Genomic DNA, 15194 nt, shown 5'->3' with positions numbered 1-15194 from the left:
CTTAAGAGACTTTTCGGTGTCTTTGTGCCTCTTTAAGCTGCCTTATGCTGACTGAAATCTTACTACAAAAACTGAGATTGTCAGAACACTGTTACACTAGAGCAGACACTCTTGCTTGGTTGGGATTCAGCTTAAAAATGACTCACTTGTGCAAAGCCGCCTTTTTGTCTTAGCAGTTGTCACTGCTGCAATTTCTGGAGCATCATTCAAGCCGTGAAATTATATAATGCGCTAAGAGGAAGATCTCAATAAACATATTGAACAGCCAGTGAAAAAAAATGCTATAGCAAGGTGCACCAGCAGTCACAAGCAGGCTCTCAGCAACAACCGACTGAAAACTCTTAACAGGACAGTTGCTTAATGACACTACAAGCTGTATTCTCTGAATGACCATTGAGCTGAAACAGCCCCTCTGATGGTCTCTGGCATATCTGAGCATTATGAGTTTTGCCAAATTTGTCTTTACTTTGCCTTTGGTGTGTAAAAGACAAAGAAATGTCATTTATTGTCAAGGTGGCTGTGTGACAGGCAGAGTGCGGACCCAAATGCAGGATTCAGAAGGCAGATAAACTTAAAGAAGCTTTAATGCAGAGTTCATTTACAAAACACAAAAATACTCAGAGAAGCAGAACAGGAGCAAATAATCCAAAAACCAAGAAGCTCGAGGCAAAAACAGAAACAGAGGAAGGCACAACCATGAGGGAGCACACAACAAAGGACAAGGGAAGACTGAGGCAACATATGTACACATGAGGTAACAAGGGGAGAGGAAACATGTGGGAGCATAGCTGGAACAAATCACAGGGGACGAGATAAGTTAGACTAGATAAAAAACTCAAGAGCAAAAGATCACCAAAGTTAGACAGGAAGTAACAGCTGGCAGACTCGCATGTGAACTTGACAGAGACAAGACTGTCTCAAATCAGAGCAAGGTGGAAGGTCAGGAGGTCAACCAGGGAACCAGAAGCGGAGACATAGTAACTGAGGGTCGATCAGGAGGCCAGTGGCAGAGACAAAACAGTTCTGAGAGCTGGTCAGAAGGCCAGCGGTGACCCCTTGGAAGCTGGGGCGGAGACCCATGATGGTGGAGGCAACGGGACACCTCAGGAGCCTTGGCTGGAGGCCAATGAGCATGACAAGAACCCTTAATTGGCCTGGCTGGAGACCGACGATGGCAGGGACAACCTTCTGGGGGTCAGTGATGAAGACACTTTGGGCTCAGACAATTTGGGACATTCGGGTTCAGGATCAGATTCAGGTTCAAACTCAGGACATTCAGATTCAGGTCATTCAGACTCAGGTCATTCAGTCTCGGGATGTTCAGACTCGGGACACTCAGGTTCAGACTCAGGTTCATATTCAGCCAACTTGGAACTCTGGCTCAGGTTTAGATTCAGATGACTCAGGACTCCCAGGCTTAAGCACACGTTCAGGTGGTTGGAGTGCACTGGACAAAAAGGGCCTGTATCCAGAAAGATCTGTGGCAGATCCAACTTTATGGATCTGCCACGTATCCATAATATTTCCGGAGAGAATACAGGAAGATCTGATCTGTCACAGATGTTTAAATGGATATTATCTGGATATTATCTGGATATGTAATGGATGTTCATTCAGAGTTTGGATTTTTCAGGTTCCAATCTTGTCCGTTTACTCTCCAAAATGTATCTGTCAAAGATCCGGTGCGCATTCGTCGGGATATTGTCTGTATCCGTGACAGATACAGAGGTATCATACCTCGGATAGTCCCGTATTTTAGGGCTTTTGTTCCAGTGGTGGTGCTTGAGACTCTGGGGACATAGGAATCTCAGGATTGAACTGGACTCAGCAGGTCTCCTCTGATGACTGGGCTTCTTGCAGCTTGAGCTGAAGCTCAGGATGCTCAGGTTACACAGGGCTCACAGCCAACTCTGGAAGCTGAAGCTGAGGCTGAGGCCTGGCCAACCTCACCCTGGGAACAGAAATGGATTCAGGGTGTTCAGCCTCTGGGAATACCCCAGGCAGAGCTACAGTCTCTGGGGAAACCAGTTTGGTGACAGAACACAGTCTCTGAACTGGTGAAGTGAAGAAAACTGTTTTTGGGAAAAATTTGCTCAGCAACACTAAAAAAAAGGCTGGGAATGAGTTGGCTGGGGAACACAAAACACAGTTTTGGTAAAAACTCAGCTTCTGGAAAACAAACAGTTCAGCTTTTTTTGTGGACCAGCTCATAAACCTTTTACTGCTGGCTCGGAAACACCAAACACAAATTTCTCAGTTGTGGTTGTCTGGGAAATAAAACAATAAGTCCATTAAAGAGACAAAAAATAGTCTTTTAAGAGTCCAGCTCAGCAGCAAAGTTAACAGTCTTTGACTGAACTGGCAGGAAAACACAGACAGTCTTTGGGAAGGCCAGCTTAGAAACAGGAAAAACAGTTCTTAAGTCTGCTGGATCAGAATCAAACTCAATAACAGCAAGTTCACAAACAGTAAACACAGTCTCAGAATTCTGAATTTGTCAGTACAAAAACACAACATGTAATTTTCTTATTGACCAACTCAGAGACACAATGTCCAATCTTATTATTGACCAGTGCAGAAACTAAACATTCAGTGGCTGCAGCAATGTGGAAGAACTAATTTGCTGTGGTAGCAATGTGGAACAAGAGGTGAGGGACAAGGCCAAATCACAAACATGTATTTGCTCCCTCATATCAGTTAGGGTACTCCCCAGAACAGAAGTCTCAGAAAACTGGAAAAGTCAAGGATTCTTTCTAATTATTTCTTCAATGGCATTCAGTCTGACTGATATGGTCTTCAAGTCTGAGGACTTCAAACATGGATTCGACACAGTCTATCTGGTTCCTTACTGTACTCCAGCAAAATAGAGTACGCTGGGTCCATGTTGGTCCGTGAAGAACCTCCAGGCAAACATGGAACAGAGGAACACACAACCATGAGGGAGCACATGACAAAGGACGAGGGAAGACTGAGGCAATATATACACACATGAGGTAACGAAACAGGTGGGAGCACAGCTGGAACAAATCACAGAGGACGAGATAAGGGAGGTTAGACTAGATACAAACTATACAACAAAATTTATAAGAAATAACAGAAAGCCAAAAACCAACAATACAGGACCATAATACAAAAGTAGAGAAAACCTAAATATCCCACAAACTCAAAAATTTAGAGCTGCTCCTAAACATCAGTTATCATCATCAATTATCAGTATTTGTACTTTAGAGAGTTACTTTGATATTGTCAATGAGGCAGTGTTTAGTACAATTAGCAGTAATTTATGGTACACAATAAAGACATTATCGTGCACAGTATCTCTTACTGGACTAACTGGTGCAAAATGTTGATCTACATTATTACCACGTGTATTAAATTGTATTTCTTCTTGTTAAATAGGAGAAGGCTACAATTTACCATAAGGTGATGAATTTATAATAAATGAATTACCTTCACATGCATTTCCATAAACAGACAGATGCATTGCCTTTTTACTGCGCACCCCATGTCAGACCTCACAAGCTGGTTTCTAATTGCAGGTCTCTTCTGAAGCCAAGTGAATTTCTTATTGAAATAAAGGCGGATTTATCTCAAAGTGGATCTTTCCCTTCTTGATCCTCCACAGCCGTGTAACTGCAGTATGCAATAAAAGGTATACTGGCCAATTAGTCTTCCATGCAAGCTGTTGAAAGGAGTCTAGCTAGCTAATGAACCAAAGCTACCAGAAATGTAAAAAAGAAAGAAAGAAAGAAAGAAAACAACAACGAAAATCCACTCAGAGAAAGAGAGAACACCCCCCCCCCAAGTGCCTGTGTGATATATGTTAAAGTGATGTGAAGAAAACACCCAAGTGGTATTAGATTGACTGCTATATGGGCGAGAGATGTTTTTATGTTCAGATGTATTACACGACAGAAGAAATGGGCGTGAAAGAAAAGGAAGACGATTTATGGTTTTCATGAAAAATGATTACATAAAAAGGTGAAGATGATGTAGGTTTACATATTTGCGGCAATAGCTGTTAAATTTTTCATGAAATAATAAAGTAGGCTATAGTGTTTCCTCCACTCTCGACAAATGACAAATTGTCAAATTAAATTCCATTTACAAATGACAAATTGCCTTCCATTTCTACCTCTGTATGTGTGTGTCTGTGTATGTGTGTGTCCCATTCATACAAGCTTCTGCTTCCCAGTCTCTGAATGCATGCATTTCCGCCTCACAGCCTTAAGAAATTCTGTCAGGTGTGCAGTCAGGATTTGAGCAATGTTCTATGATCAAGAAACATCATAATTAACATCTTAAATCCCATTTCAAGTGTGTGTGTGTGTGTGTGTGTGTGTGTGTGTGTGTGTGTGTGTGTGTGTGTGTGTGCGCGCGTGTGTGCGTGTGTTTGAGATTTCCTGCTCTACTTTGTGGGAAATTGCTGTGTTTCGCTGTCTGTTAACCAACCTGCAGAGTGAGCAAATTAAGCAGTGATGTTTTTCCTCCGCAAAAACTGGGTTAAACATGGGGGTCGCTGCATTGTGCGATAAGCACACATCTTGCAACCGTTTGCTCTTTTCTTTATGCTCTCGCGCAAAATTAGACAAGACAGGAGTTATATGAGAGAGTTTACTGAGTCTTCTGAATGGTTGAGAAATAAGACCTAATGACTTTTGCAGCTTAACACATGCATTCAAGGCACAATCCTCATTGCCATCATACGCACACATACCACAAGTGCACGCGCGCGAGCACACACGCACACACACATGCATACAGACACAGAAGAAAGTAATACCTTTAGGGCTTTGCTATTAAGATGGTTAATCCACGGGCCTCCAGAGGAGCAGGATAAAATATTCCTTGAGGAAGCTTTTCACAACAAGCTCCTAGGATTAAGTGCATGAATAAATTACAGGCCTAATTAAAGGAAATGTCAAATGGCTGCTGTATGGAACATTATTAACGATGTTCTGGCCATGTTAAGGAAACCTGAGCCTGAAATGAGGATGATCAATGTAGGTTTAATGGGGTTCCTATTAAACTGAGGAACTACGAGACCTAAATAATATAGTTCGACTTCACTGAAGTTCAGCAGAGATATTGACCCATGTGTTTGTGTTTGGGAGGAAGAATGGTAAGGTCTAAAAGGGTAACCTGATTACGGTGGTAAGGAAGAGGGGTTCAGTGTTTTTGTCTGAGAGAAAGACACAGACAGATAGAGAAAGAGAGACTGACAGAGGCAGGGAAGTTTATCTGAAAGAGCGGGAGAGTGTGACTAGAAAGAGAAGCCGAGAGAGCTGAAACTGGAAGAGAAAGCAGTTTCCCTGCAGTCTTTGTCATGGGAAACACTTCTTTTCACAATGAACCAAAGCTGTCAGCGGATGCTTATCAAGAACACTGAAACATCAGCCTTCTGCAATTCATCGCTTACAACAACCCAATTTCTTTCAGTTGGTGAAACAAACTTGAATCATAGTCAAATAAGTTTTCTTCCTGCAGCTCAAAATTTTTTTCAGATGACTTTATAATCTGTACAGTTTAAACTTTAATTTTATCCATAGATTTGGATAAAGCCAAGGAAAAAATGAATGAAAAAAAAGCAAAACCTCCAAAGGGGCAGTGAACAAGAAATGCCTCTTAGAGGTCGGTTGGTTTTAGAACTAGTAGCAAAGGCTGCTGGGATTTAACCAGTGGCCCAAGGGCAATTATAGGTTAAAACTTATAGACTGTTTAAATCAGTGTAGCTGCAAATGAATTTTGTATTCTGTACCATGACTTATGAATTCTGTCTGTTAATATATGCAGGTAAGATTGTTTTGACCTAAAAAAAAATGGATGAGTGGATGGATGGATGGATGGATGGATGGATGGATGGATGGATGGATGGATGGATGGATGGATGGATGGATGGAAGATTTCGACTCTGTGTGGGTAAGCACTTTAGAGAGTTGAGCAGCGAGAGCAGAGGTTTTAAATGGTGCTAGAATCTAATGTACGTGATAATGACAATAAACTGGAAACTCACAATGAAAATATGATGTAAATAATAAAAAATAAGTGAATACATTTTGGCGTATGAGACTGGAGAATATCCAGCCTCTTGTTCTGTCCCGTGTGAGCATGTTGTCTGTGTTCGTCTCCTTCATTCTCCTTAGAGGAGATGTGTGTTTCCCTCCTGTGTGTCTGAGGGATAGACTATATTTTAAAGATGGACGTAGCCTCGAGAAGAAAAAAAAGCCAATGCAGGCCACGAACAAGTGCCAGCAGCGTGACTCCTACGATTGCAAAATTAAGGTCTGTGAGAACATTATTCCACTTCTCAGTGATTTAATACCCCAGTTAACATTTTCCTAAGGAGCTTGTAGTCTTAGTTGATACTTTCAAGTATTCTTCAGTGCAACAGGATGCTCGTTCTGTAAATGATGTTTATATTTAGAGTAAATTATACAGTTAAGCTTGGCATGATTTAAGGTGTGACTATCTTATTATTGATCAGTTGGCAGGAATGTGCAGGGCTCTCTCAATCAGCTTGCAATATTAGGTTTGAAAATAAGAAAAGGCCCATCTTGAGGCTTCAAAATGTCTACATAGGTGTCCATCTTTACAGCCCATAGTCTATGAAGTCTGTGTTCCTTCCAGGTCTTCATAGTGTATTGGAGGTTGTGTGTTTGAGGACGTTGGAGATAAACTTTCTATATTTTACCTACGCTGTCCATGCTGTGACTTGACAAAAGCTCAGGTGAAATATCACATTGTTTTTAATAGCTTTTAACTACAGGTTAGGGGGCTCCATTACATTTCCATGACAACCAGGTGCTTTTTCTGTGCCATGAGTGGTACAGTGGGGAAAAAAAAAGGTTCAGTTGTACCCACACCACTCCAATCTCATCCCATCAGAAACTAGTTTGAGGGATGTCACTCGGCCTCCATGCATGCCCCAACTGCACACAAAGGAGAAGCCGCATCGACATATTTTGGAGTAATTTGAACACCCCACTCTGCCATGTTTTCAGCCACTTACAGCTCATTACATTGGTTTTCTGGTACATGTATACTTGAGTCCTAATGGCTCTCACCAACCCCACATATTATGACAGGTAGCCACTCCTACCTCAAAAGCTTGCACAAGTCCACCCACCTTTATGCCGCCTGTTTAACATAAAATGGAAGTTTGTTGAAATAAACAAGTAAATGGTAAAGAAAGTCAAAACCCAGGAAAACCAGAACACATTTTCTTTCTTTTTCTTTTTTTTTTCTTTTAACACTTTATGCCCCCTGGTGGTAGGAAATCTGTTAGAGCCCTTTTTAAAAAATATCAAGAAAAAAACAAATCAAAACAAATAAGTTATAAATTGAAGCAGTAAATAGAGCATTATTAGGGTCTTTGAACATTTGAAGTTTACTCAGTTGTGAAGTCAGTTTTATTTAGCCAGCCTAATATCACAAATTTGCTTGAAAGCCATTTCATTCACCATCTTCTCTCTGTAGACCTTGATTTGGAAGTGAAAAAGCTCCTCCTAGGAAAAAAATTTTAAAAATGAAATAGACCCGAGGAAAGGCAACAGATGAGTTATTCCTATTAGACGAACCTGCAATGTTACAGAGTAAAATAGCAAAATTACAGGTTATTCCCCAGTGTTTGACAAAGTAATTATTCTCTTTCCCGGAGGGTCTCTGTGGTATTAAACACTGTGTCTATATTTAGATGCATTAAGATTTTCTTTTTATATTAACTTATAAAATCAAATGACAGGGTGAGCACAGGTGGAACTAATAACGTTTCCAAGTGCTACTGCAATAAATCACTCCAACATGATGCAAAATAACTACACAAGTAAAACCCAGCCATTTTTTTATTATCTGCACCTGTGCACTCCCTATTATAACATGTCACAATATCTGCACTTTCAGTGAGAACAAATATTCTATTTTGGCCATTGTTAAACGAATAGTTTGCCTTTCTTTTTTTTGGAAAAACGCTTTCTGAAAAGATGTGAAGCATCTTGAGTACAGAGCACGCAGCTTTTAAGCTCTTTTAGCACCAAAACTGAACTGACATGCTTAAAGCTCAGTAATTAACACTTTGTCGCCTCCTTTGTTTAATCAGCATAAAAACACAAGTTGCACCTCCTGCCTGCTTTCAGTCTCATTGTGGTTTAGGGGGGCTGGTGTACCATGTTACCTCTAAACAGAAGCTCTGTGTCTCCTCGCTTCATGTTTAATGGGTTGAGGACCATCTCATCTATTTATCATCCCCCACATTAAAGCTTTTTTTATGTACTTTCATACCTTATGTAGGCATGTAAATTAAAGATAATAGAATAAATTAGCAGCAACAATTTAAAGTGAAAAGTCTGATTATGAGTTCAGTACCAAAAGGCAAAAAAAAAAAAAAAAACCCAAAAAATAAACAACCCCACTGCTTCTATAAAATATTGTTACAAATTGTTCTTAAAATCTACAAAATTGTGATTTTTGAGAGACGCCACATTTTTCTTACTCATCCTCGTCCCCTAAAAATCAATGAGAAAAGGACAGCTTATAACAGAAAATTATCTCCACGTGTCTTATATGTGTTTGTGTTAGACCTAATGGCTATACAGGCTATCAGAGAAAATAGGTGTCAGAGAATTTCAAATAATATAATTTATATATATATATGGATATAAGCCTCCTAATACTTTAACAACCCTGTAGATCATTTTAAATCTTTATCCAAGAAAAACGATGTTTTCTCTGGCACTTCCAACCACTATAGAAATAGGCCTGTTGCACTGAGGGAGAATTAAACTAATGTAAACGAACGTCTGAAGGCTGCGTATGTGTGCCAGGAGGACGCTACCAAAGATAGACGCAGGGGGGCGCAGTTCCCCGCCAGGTGCGCCTTCCTCCCTTCCGCACCTTCCCATCCCGTCGCTGCACGTTCAGGCTGCTTTATCGACCTTCTCTCCACCGTGCAGCCCACTCCTCCTTCCTCACGGGGAGAGCGGACTTGATGCGCACAATAAATCATCTTCGCAAGGTTCCTTTTCAAGCCCAATTTCATACTTACTCGCGCCGGAGCGCAGACACGGGCGAGAGTCAAGCCTCGTAACTGTGGATGTTGCAAATGTGATTCAGCACAGCAAACAACGTGGGTGTTGTGCGGGCGCGCGCGCGTGTGTGTGTGTGTGTTTTTTTTTTTTCCCATTTTTTTGTGGGGAGTGGAGGAGAAGGGGGAGAGCAGCGATATGAAACGCGTGTGTTTATGTCTCCTGCGCTACCCGTTATCTGTGAGTGACCACCGGCTCAATTTCACCTGTATGAACGACCTTGCAATTGTGACCGAAATTCTTCTAACGAGGTTTCCATGGAGGATCAGTTTGTCATTTTATCCGTGAGGACTGAATTGGGTTCCTATTGGTCTCAAGATATTTCGGGATAACAGGTAAGATAACAGTGTATAATTTATAGAAATAGCGACGGGCATGCTTTGCAATCACGTCGGCCTGTTTTGCTCTTCCGAACTGCACCTTCCAGTCCTAATTCCATTTATTTGATAATAATTGTTTGTTTTAGACTCGAGCAACGTGACGTGACCTCCCAACTGCAGCCAATTCCTGCACACTGAGCAGTCTGATTTTGAGGAGACGTCCAGAAAAAAAAAGGGGGGGACTTTTGTTTGTTTTTTATTAAGGAGTTGGCTCAACCATGCCTTCCTTTCTTTGTCAAAGTGATGTAGGGATGCAGTTAGTCACAGCCTGGCATTTCAGCCCCTAACTGCTCCTGTGGTACTTACCTGGTGTGGTGCCACACACTGCAGTTCACCCCATGAAATAGAGCTAACCTACAGGCCAAAGACCAATACATTTTAGGGCTGAATGAGCCTTGGGGTGGATTTGCAGTCACGGTGTGTAATCTTGCATTGGCAAGTAAAAGAAACAAAAGTAAGAAACGTGTAATTACGGAGGTTCTTCTGACTATATTTTAATTAAAAAAAACCAAAAAAAAACCTTTATAGTATCAACAATTTTATCCTTTATGTGATACACTGAGTGCAAAAGGTGCACAAACGCACACACACATTCACACACACTGTTTCTGCCTTTCAGCATTCACCAGGTAAATGCATACTTTAATGCCACAATGTCAGCTGAACACTCTGTGATGAATGCAGCTCAGGCCTTCAAACTAAGTACACTCCTACTCTTCCAGCTGGGCTGTTTGTTCAGTCAGCATGTTACTTGGATGCGGGCAGAGTGTGATGTAGGTGGTAGATATGTGTTTATACATTTTTTTAAAGTGTCAGTTAAGCCAGTGGTGTATTGGTTCCAGAAAGTACCCTCCTTGATTGAGAGTGATTCACCCCCTAAAGCTTTCTCACCACCTTCTATCATCATCATGTTAGCACCATTAGTGCAAGCAGTGTGAGTGTGTGCTTGTGTGTGTGTGTGTGTGTGTGTGTGTGTGTGTGTGTGTGTGTGTGTGTGTGTGTGTGTGTGTGTGTGTTTCCGCATCTATATGGACAATCCTATACAGTGTGTGTTACACTGATGTAATTCTCTAATTTAACAATTTGCATTTTTTAAATTATTTATTGGATGTGTATAAAATTAAATAAATAAGGAACACATGTAACTCGGTGCCATCCCTGACAAAACCCCACTGCAAATGCAAACCATAACATGCAAAGTTGACAGTACTGTAATATGCACGGTACCTTTCACACACCAGTTCTCATTCTTGAGATGCCAGCACTTTGTACACTGTGGGCCTATTACCCTATTACTGAGGTAAGGCATGCAGGACTCTTCTAGAGAGGAGGCATACCAATCCAATTTAGCAGACTTTAAGGGGGGGGATACAGAGCAAACATGAAAGGTAGGAAAGAAAATCTTGGCTGAGACCCCCACGTGTCTGATTTGACATGCAGGCAGCTAACAAACAATTAGACCCTCCATAAGTAGCACTCTGAACCAGACTCGCCTTGGGATTAGACCGCAAATGAGCCGCACATCACAGCTTATGTCTTCTAAATGGAAAGTGAGTGTGTGTGTGTGTGTGTGTGTGTGTGTGTGTGTGTGTGTGTGTGTGTGCGTGTGTGTGTGTGTGTGTGTGTGTGTGTGTGTGTGTGTGTGTGTGTGTGTGTGTGTGTGTGTGTGTGTGTGTGTAGGCTGGCTGTTACATGTGTTGTACATAGTGAAAAAGCAACTTTGGTGTGTAGGTGTGTGTGGGTTGTGTGACATTTAGCAGATTGATGTTATTATCTGCCCTTGCCCTTAATATGTCTGCAACACCTCTTGAAGAAACTTGTATTTTCAGACCAGCGTATTCATACACTTCCCTTTATGCATGTGCAGGATAATATACACAAAATCTTCCTATACGCTGCACACTTGTATATCTGCTCCCTTATTTGCTGTGTTATTGCCTGCTGTTCATTGTGTATGTTTGACATTTTGTAATTGCATCATTACGCGCTCAGTCTCCTCCTGCAAGAAGCGCGTGCATCGCAATTTGCAACACATGCTACAAGCAGTCAGACTCTTGCCCTTGATTATGGACCTGGGTGGAATGGCTTCCTCATCAGGCTGTCTTGATTCACCCCAGCATGTGGGAAGACACATGCTGCTGTGGGTGAATCTAATTGATTGGATGGCACCCAATTCCCAGGTCCAAGTCTCCTCAGGCAGCCAGAGAGTGAATCCGTCCAAGTGAAGGATGAGCTTAGGCGTTGGTTGCTCCCCTAATAGATTGGCATGGACTTCCTCCCATATGCCTCTGGTATCACCCTCAGACATCTCTGGGTTCAAGTTGGCCACACTACAGGGCGCAAAGTGACATTGCCTGGATCATTGCTGATTAGAGATGTGAGACCGGACAGACGAAACGAGAGCTGTCCGGCACCGAACTGTTCCTCCAGTTTTATAGTCATTATATTTCCACTGACAAAAATCCGAACACTTTTTTTCTGTCTTCACTTGATAGGTGATTAAAAGATGTTATGTTGGTAATGTTGGAGTTTGGTAATTTACAACTTACAATTCTCGTTTCAATAGGTCAAGCTCCCCACTCTCGGTGAACACAAGTGCCATTTCAAAGCTTATTGGATGAAAGTCTCATTTACCCCTGGCTGCCAAAGATGACGTTGCCATGGAAACAGCTTCTACTGTTATCAATCATCGACTGTTTGACAGGTAAACCACCTTCTTGTCTGAGTGATGGGGTTTTCTCTGTGTGTGTGTGTGTGTGTGTGTGTGTGTGTGTGTGTGTGTGTGTGTGTGTGTGTGTGTGTGTGTGTGTGTGTGTGTGTGTGTGTGTGTGTGTGTTCACGTTTGGACATTTACAACTGCAGAATGAGACAAAAATAGTGTCAGAGAGGATGATGGCTCAGGTTTATAGGAGCACTCTGCAGTATTGGCTTCCACTCACAATCCAGACACAATGCTCTCAGTCTCCGTCATCACTCTGCTGTGATTGTAACCTTATGGTGAGGCTTTCTCCTTTTCTTTAAACTCTTTTCCTTGGCACTTAGTGTAAAATTTTAAGTAGCGCAAAAAAGAGAGCAAAAGTTTCACTTCTGCTGAGAATTATTTTGCATTAATAATAGTCACCGCAGAATTTGTATTTACTAAGCACAAGCAAAAAGCTATTCTCAGTACTTGATTAACCATTTCAAAGTTTTGTTTATAAATGATTAAAAAATAAGGTTTTCTTGGGTTTTTATAAAAATAGATTTTTTTTTTTAATGCTGGAGCAATGACACTTTTAAAGTGACAGAAATTGTATCCTGGTGCTGTGGCACACTGTGAGCTGTTCATTTCTTTTAATCTATTTGTTTGCAGGTGGTTTAAAGAGCCTCTCTGTGACACTTTTCCATCTAAAATAAATCCAGGAATAATGAAGTCCTGACTCAAGCTGTAACTGTGTCTCTGACAGATTGTCTGGACAGTGGGTCTTTCCATGGTCCGAGATGGAGAATGGAGCCAGGTGACTTGTTCATTCCCATTGACTCCATAGAAGAAGAAGCTACTCTGACTTGTGACGCAAAGGGAACGCCACCTCCTCAGTACAGGTAAGAGCGCATTAACGTGTGTGTAGGTGTTAAGAAATAAGTGGCAGCTACTTGTTGCAGGTTTTAAAATGTTGTTTTTTTGGGTTATTAAAACAAGTCTGATTTAGAAATAATGATTTGCATGATCTTTTTGAGTTTCAGTCATGCAGCATAAAAAATCAAACATAGGGTTAGTTCAAGCAGGGCGCAAAGTCAGGCTCAGCCATGATTCGAGCTGCTCAGCTGATCTCAGTGCTTGCCCACATCAGCTGATGGTTCAGCTGATACTCTTCCATACATTCAATGGTAGGGCATGCTCTTCAAGCTGCTTTAGCCCACCCACGTTTGCCTCCTCCTGCACATTTGCACCTTGAAGTTGCTTTGCAACCCAGCTCCACCCCAATCGCTTCTTTTTGTGCTGTATGTGACTTAATAAATGTCCTGTCTGTGGTGTCTCTCTTCTGTGTTAGCTCCTGCTTATATATATATATATATATATATATATATATATACACACACACATGGAAGGGAGATGCCAGAACAGAGCATTCAAATATAAACCGATAGCAGTAAAGATCCAGAGTCCTGACTGAACTGTAGTTCAATAAGCATATTATCATTACTATATTGCTTTTTTTATGCTTAAAATAAAATAGGCAGACTGTATCTCCACCTTATAAGCAGTAACTTGCACTTTTTCCCTTTTTCACTTTCATCACTAACAGTATTTTCTCAACTGTCAACATCAAAAAAGGAGCTTGTTTAATGTAAATGATTAGTTGAGCAAACATAAAAGCTGCGTCGAGACATGATCGCAATCTAAATGGAAAAAAGAAGAAGAGGAGAAGAAAAAAGTGATGTACTTATCTGGATATTCTCAGTGAATTTTTACAATAAAAAAAAATACCAGCCTTTTTTATACTACTGCCTGCTTGCAGCTTTCCATTCTTGCAAAGCCAATTTTGATTATAGTTTTCATGTGGAAAAGCACACCGCTTACCTTTCTATTAATTTTCACCAAATTAGACTGAAATGCACATAGACACTCTGTGCAGCAGTGTCATTATGGCTTTACTAATTCATATTGACTAACACATCACCAATCTGCCTCTTGTCTCACCAGATAGTATCTTAGTGACACATGTGTAGCATCTTAATGATCGTCTCCTCTTATAAAACACAATGAGGCCGATGCAGGTTGCTAGACACCGGTTGGCATCAACACACATTGATTACAAGCGTCTTTGGCGTTCAACGCTGGAATTACTGCAGCACAGCCAGCACAGATGAAATGAATGATAGTGGTGTGGAGTATGTACATTCATTATTTCAGGCTTTTCACATTCCCCACCTAAGACCAGGTATTTCCATGTACTGATTAAAGGTGAGATGAGTATGTTTAACGGGGTGTCTTGTCAAGCTGGCTGTGCTAGGCTCTGCATGCCCTCACCACCTCTCTGGCTTCTCTCTTGAAGTGTAAATAGGCTCGCACTGCTCTCTCCCAACCCCCTTTTTCTCTTTTACCCTTTTTCCCTTTCCTCTGCCAGTCCTGTCACTCACAGAGATATGAGGCTTTCATGGTATGCACACAGTAGCGGCTTTAAACTTGCGGGAGAAAATCAGATCTTCTATAGGAGAGCATCTTTGCCGCTGCAGGCCATAAAAGTTGCTGTGTGCTGTGTGAGTGTCCTAAACGTAAACAGAAGGTGACTCGTCTACCCTTTACTTGACCTGAGGTTTGAAGCCCGTTTCTCTAAACTGCAAGATCATCCAAAATGCTTGAATTTCTCTGTGGTCAGACAACATGTGTTCACAAAATGAGTTTCAAGCAGAGTAATTCAGTTTTCCAGTTGCCATTCAATCACCTGCCCTGTGTTCATGGCACCATTGAACAGCAGAGGCACTTCAGAGCAGGTCAAAAAGAGGTGAAAACGGTGGCTGAGGGATTAAGAGCTGAATGCAAGAGTGGACACAGACACCTGCACACACAGTCATGTATTGCTAGTCAATCCAACCCTTTAGGTATTCATCGTAAGGCCTGAGAGTAACAGGGTTAACCTCATTACATACAGACATTAAAATCACCTGCCTAAACTTGCATAGGTCTGCCTCATCCCATCAAAGCAGCTCGGACCTCTCAGAGCATGGGCACGGGACTTGTTAGGATGTCATG

At 41.5% G+C, this 15194-nt stretch overlaps 1 protein-coding gene across 1 annotated transcript in view; it reads left to right on the top strand.

Moving 5' to 3' along the window:
* Positions 1-15194, top strand: part of cntn3a.2 (contactin 3a, tandem duplicate 2) — a 52553-nt gene that overhangs the window by 3745 nt on the left and 33614 nt on the right. Inside the window, exons 2-3 of the mRNA XM_030733502.1 lie at positions 12027-12164; positions 12907-13042. Coding sequence (XP_030589362.1) covers positions 12110-12164; positions 12907-13042 — 191 coding nt within the window. The 5' untranslated portion in view covers positions 12027-12109. The remainder of the gene's footprint in view (positions 1-12026; positions 12165-12906; positions 13043-15194) is intronic.

This window comes from Archocentrus centrarchus, chromosome 7 (assembly GCF_007364275.1).
Source record: "Archocentrus centrarchus isolate MPI-CPG fArcCen1 chromosome 7, fArcCen1, whole genome shotgun sequence".
NCBI classification, from domain to species: domain Eukaryota; kingdom Metazoa; phylum Chordata; class Actinopteri; order Cichliformes; family Cichlidae; genus Archocentrus; species Archocentrus centrarchus.
The sequence above is the reverse complement of the archived record's forward strand: the minus strand, read 5'-3'. Positions and strand labels throughout refer to the sequence as shown.